We start from the raw sequence: 5961 nt of genomic DNA on the forward strand, positions 1-5961 counted from the left end.
AAAAGATCTTAGTAACGTAGTTTGAGGAACAAAAGAGTAGTATTATGCACATATAGGTAGTGGCCATTGTTACTCTAAAACTCCGTTTATTTCGCGGAAAATGTATGATTTGAAAAATATTTTTCTAAAATGATATTTTATATCCCTTCAAAAATTGAATAAATGAAAAATATTTTCATCATCGACGAAAATGTTTAGACATAAATTGTTATCATTGATGAAAACACTTTCCATTGACTAATCATTTCAAGCGACACAAACGACCATTTTTAGAAAAATGTTTTTCAAATTATTCATTTTTCGCGAAATAAACGGAGCTTAAAAGGAAAATATCGTGATTCAAAACACCATCCCATGGTATCCAAATGGAAAGCTTAAATGCTCACGATCACCGATATATGAAATCACAATCATTGAAGTATCTGGGACAAAATATTAAGTACCTTAGTAGGCAAGAGATGTATTTAAATTGAAAATTTCGATGATAGACCCACTAACAAATTAGATAACTTGGCAAATTACATATACGTGGTTTCTTGACATTATCTACAAGAACCAGAAATCATCAGAACGCAAAGTGTGATGTGTGTAGTAGTCCATAACTATTAGACCTTCCCATTCATATATATATATAACTAGAATCATTAGATCAAGGACCGTAAAACCTAGCGATAATCCAATTGATCAACCGACTTATCCTCACTCGGGCGAGAAGTCCGACATAGCCATGCCTTCGGAGAGTGCGTGGAGCTTAGAATTCCTAATGGGTATACCCTCGACCCGATCCGAGCTTTTCGACTTCCCCGCCCCATCGTCGATTCCGCCGGCGTCCACCACAGGCGGGGACGACACGGTGCGCCTCAGCTCCCTGAGCTTGCGACGGCCGTTGCTCCTCCGCCTTCTCTGCCGCGGCGGTGAGCAGGTCTCTGGTCCAGCGACCTCCCTGAGCTTCACTCTTCCCAGGGTGTTGATGAAGTCCAGGAACTCGATCACCGTCTTCTGGTGCATGTAGAACGTCGAGACAGCCACGAACGATGCGCCCGCCAGGGCTGCCATGGCCAGATGAAATCTGTATGTAGTCATGTGGGGAGTTACGCTATGTCGAGAGTGGATTCTGCTAGGTGTTTTGTGTGTGTATAAACGAAGGGTGCTCTATTTTAACTGGACAATATAGGCTGGCCTCAGAATTTAAAGACCCAAAAGCTGAGGGTAGAATGGATTCCTCTCTTGTTGTATGCGTTTGCGTACCCATTCTTTCACACGCGTGAACGCACAGATTCTTGTCCAGCCACACGTGTACTTTTGTGAATATTTCTTTTGGCCAGCATATACTCATTGGGAGGAATTTTGTTTGCCTTAATTTGATGACTTGTATATTCTCACATGGATATAGTTTCAATTCGCATTACCTGGGGAGTTAATCCCATGTCATTGGCTTACAGGTGAAGGAGCTGACATATGTGCGTGGACTAGATACATGACACAAATTCGATATCCCACGCCACCAAGGCAATTCCATTTTTTGAGACACACCCTCTTGGTTTAACTAGCTTCTTACCTAGTTCATGAGATTAGTGTGGGTATTTCGTAAGCTTCAAAATTTACCTACCTAAAAAAAACGGGAAAATTACCGTATCAATTATAAACTTATTGTACGGATGCAGATTCAATCCTACACTTTTTATTTTTGCCAATTTAGTCCAAACCTTCGCACGAAATATCAATATAGTCATTCCGGTCAATTTTCACTGAAAATCGCTGATATGGCGATCCAATAGTTATCCTAAATGACACATCGCAACGTCAATGATTTCCAGTGAAAATTTATTTGAAGGACTATGGTGGAATTTCATATAAAGGTTTAGGATTAAGTTAGCAAAATTGAAAAGTTTAGAATTTAATTGATATCCATATAATATGTTTAGAACTAATTGGATAATTTTTCCAATTACTCGGAAACAGAGAAGTTTTTAATTGTATAACCTAAACTTGCTTTAAGTTAAGTGAATTACATATCATTAATTAAGGTGGATTCACATGATTATTATCTATTTCATTACTTTAGAATGAGACCGGAAAGCACGCATATGTTCGGATTTAGCGTCGATGATGCTGGTAAGTCAGTAATTATGATAACTTTTCATTCATTTTCTTGTTACTTATCTTACAGGAATCCGACGCTATAAGTCTATAACTGTGAGCAAAGTCAATGCAATTTGGGAGTATATCTCATTGTCATCACCAATATTGTATGAGAGCGTCTACTAAGGAATTTGATAGGGATGCACATTAGGGTTGTGTTTGACTAACCAGAGGCAGATATACATGCTATAACAAAACTTGGAAGAAAATTGCTAAAGAAAAGTATGAAAATTAAATTAGATCTCAAGAAAAAAAATCGGCTATCGATCGCAATTTTACTCTTTAAATAAAATCTTTAGCATACATATGACCTGCATTTATCATAACTTCACTGGCAATTATTGTTGGGAAGTGTGCAGTAGAAGTCCGATACCTTTGCAGGAGATCATCAAGGAGAGCTTGTCAACACTCAAAAGCTTAAACCAATTAATTCTGATATCATTTGTCGGAGAGGGCGCAATAAAAACCCGATACCTTCACTTGAGGATATCACTAAGGAGAGCATAAGCCTGAGCCTTTCAACATATTCAGTTGAATCCACGTTCACTCAAAATCTTGAACCAATGAATCATAGGCCAATTAAGATGTATTAATTGCTCCACATTGTATCAATTTTTCGATGTGGGACTTTTCAACACAACTCGCACATTGCATCCCAACAATAATTTATCAAATAAAAATATATTTAGTAACTTGGTGGACATTGAGGCCAACATCCAACTGTTTTGAGTGGTGGACAGTATCTAATTCTCTCGAAGCATATGGGCATATAACGATCACGAGAAGTAAGGAAGTTGTGAAAGAAACAACGAACAAATGGGAAAGATCCACGTTCTATTTTAAGGAAATCAATTAGTGGACGGAGCATCCGGCCAAATTCTTCTACTTGCCAAGTTCCTCTTTTATGGGACGGTGCCTAATTGTATCTCCGGTAGATTTTGTTTACGAAAATTCAACATAGAATCGCATAAACTTAGGTTCTCGTCATGTCAACTATCGACCTTTTTGTTTTTGCCAACCATGTCAATAGAATTGAAACTCGAAAGATCTCGGTAAAATTAGACAATCGTTCTGAAATCTATCGTACATAAATCAATATAATCTTAAACATTTTAATTGAATCAATGTAGCCCTATACCTTTGAGGAAAAGTGCAATCAAGTCCTTTCGGACAAGTTTCGCCTGATTTATCTGATGTGGCAGTCTAGTCATTGCCGACCTACATGTGACGTGAACTAATTCTCAGTGAAACGTCGCCGTTATTGGCTAGACGGTAGCGTAGTTTCTTGGTCTTGCTTAATAGTCCAAATAAGCCTCAAAATCCGCCCATCCCCAAATCATTTCTCATTTTCGAACCCTAATTCCCCTGAGAATGTGCTTCTTCATTTCCATTATGCACTACAGAATTTCGCCATACCTGACTTTTTCTTGCTGCTTTTTCTGCCTGAATTATGTTGCTCATTCAATTGCCAAAACTTAAACAACCTATTCTAAGTTGAAATTGTTGAATCCTTGCGATGATTATTCGACTAGTATATTATGATAATCTGTAATTGCTCTTGAATAATCCAACAAATCAAGTAATTGGGTTGGGAATAATACAACAATATGAGTAAAGGAACAAACTTCGTAGGACATATTACGTTAATTTCTTATTGAATCTGGGGGAACACACTGCTAAGATCTAGTTAGATCAACATCTAAACGGATCGGCCGCTAGAATGCTTAAGGCTACGCATGGCAACCATTCTGTGCCTGGGAACAGATTCTGGTCAGAAATGATTCTTTTTTATTCTGTGCCCGGGAACTGATTCTAAGCATTTGAAGGCGTTTGGTAACGGCCTAAAATTTCTATTCCTGAAATAGTAAAAGAATAGAAATGCGTTTGGTAACGGCATAAAATTTCTTTTTATTAATAATATTTTAATAACATTTTAAATATTTTAATATTTCTTTCTTTTCTTTTTTTCTTCTCCTCCTTTGCCATGGCCGGTAAAATATTTTTTAATTAATAATACTTTTATTAAAAATAATTTTTTTATTTTTTTTTGCCATGGCCGGTAAAAAATTTTCTTATAAATAATTTTTTTATTATTAATTTTTTAAAAAATATTTTTTTCTTTTTTTTCGCCATGGCTTGGTCGCTGGCAATGGCCGGTAAAATATTTTTTTATTAATAATATTTTAATAAAAAATATTTCTATTGAAATTATTTTTTTTTGCCATGGCCTGGTCACTGGCCATGGCCGGTAAAATATTTTTTTATAAATATTTTTTTATTAATAATATTTTAATAAAAAAAATTTTATTGAAAATATTTTTTTATTTTTTTTGCCATGGCCTGGTCGCTGGCCATGTCGGCAAAATTTTTTTATTAATAATATTTTTTTATTTTTTTTTGCCATGGCCGGTAAAAAATTTTTTATTAATAATATTTTTTTATTTTTTTTCGCCATGGCCGGTAAAAATTTTTTTTATTAATAATTTTTTTTTATTAAAATATTTTAATCTCGGCAGATACGACGAGGGTGGCCCTCGCGTCGGACATTAGAAGTTATATAAAAAACCAAGAAAAAGAAAAAGAAAAAAAAACTGATTCTCATTTTTGTTCCAAGAATCAAGAAGCTATTTTTTTTTTTTTATTCTTGATTCTGCTCCAAAACTGTTTCTGGGCACAAATTCTTGCAAATTTGTGCCCAGAATCAAAAAATTAAACAAACGGATTTCTATTCCCAAACTGATTCTAGGAACAAAAAAACAGAATCAAACACTATTTGGCAAGTTGCCATGCGCAGCCTAAATGTACACCAAATCATCCAGATTCGTTCTTTCTTTATTCCAATTCTCTTCCGAAATATCAAACGGGGAAAAGGTTTTAGGGCAAGGTTAATGAGGAATATAAACCTTACAGATATGCTTTTATAGGAAATAGAGATAGTGATATGCGAGTAATATTCTCTTAAAGATGTTGCATAGCTTAGATAAAGCATGCGACGACATCCATCTTATACGTGAGATAATAGTATCTGCGTTTGGTGGCAACTTTTGTTCTCCATCACTGTCACTAAAAGGTCTAGTTCTAAAAAGTAATTCTCAATGTTGTGCAAATACATATGCCGTTGAATTTTTCATTATAAAATTTAGTTAATGTAATCCGTTTCCCACAAACTTCATTTACAATGTTTCTTAGTTGAGTGTTTCGGGAAAATTACCAAAAAAGTCATAAACATATTGCAATTGGGTCAATTCAGTCCTAAACTTTTTTTTTGCCAATTGAGTCATCAATCTTTTACATTTGTGCCAATTCAGTCTATCCGGACAATTTTGATCGGAAATCGCTGACATGGACGCTAGCTATCTTACGTGGTACGGCCGGCACCGACGTGGATTTTATAAAATAATATTTTAATATTTTTTCAAATATTTTATTAAATTTTTCTTTACTTTTTCTTTTTTCCCTAAACTTTTTTTTGCTACGTTTAAGACTCAATTAGCAAAGAAAAAAAGGTTTAAAACTGAATTGGCACAATTGCAATAGTTTATGACTTTTTTGGTAATTTTTCGTGAGTGTTTTCAGTAGGGGTGATTGGTTCTGGAATGAGTCAATTCCCACCCCAAAACCTGGACTGGACAAGATCGATTCTAGGTTTGTGGAACCAGCCCACCTGGTCTTGGAACCGGATCGTCCGAACTGGTCTGATTCCCTAGTGGGTCCAAGAACCAACGGATTAGTTATTTTTTTTCCTCTTCTATTCCCTCCAGGCCTGTAAGTGTGTCTCGCTCTATGCAAGTTGTCATCCTCGAATTAGTTATCTTGCCT

The 5961-nt window shown here is 35.6% G+C and overlaps 1 protein-coding gene across 1 annotated transcript; it reads right to left on the reverse strand.

Annotated features, from left to right (window-relative positions):
• Positions 1-435: 435 nt before the first annotated feature.
• On the reverse strand, positions 436-1172 carry LOC130138983 (AMP deaminase-like). The gene has a single exon (XM_056314823.1). The coding sequence runs from the start codon at positions 1081-1083 to the stop codon at positions 700-702; it is 384 nt and encodes a 127-aa protein (XP_056170798.1). The 5' UTR covers positions 1084-1172; the 3' UTR covers positions 436-699.
• Between the last annotated feature and the right edge of the window lie 4789 nt (positions 1173-5961).

The sequence above is a fragment of the Syzygium oleosum genome, unplaced genomic scaffold (genome assembly GCF_021117445.2).
Source record: "Syzygium oleosum isolate NSW1041296 unplaced genomic scaffold, Sole_v2.1 Sole_v2.09, whole genome shotgun sequence".
Classification (NCBI taxonomy): Eukaryota; Viridiplantae; Streptophyta; class Magnoliopsida; order Myrtales; family Myrtaceae; genus Syzygium; species Syzygium oleosum.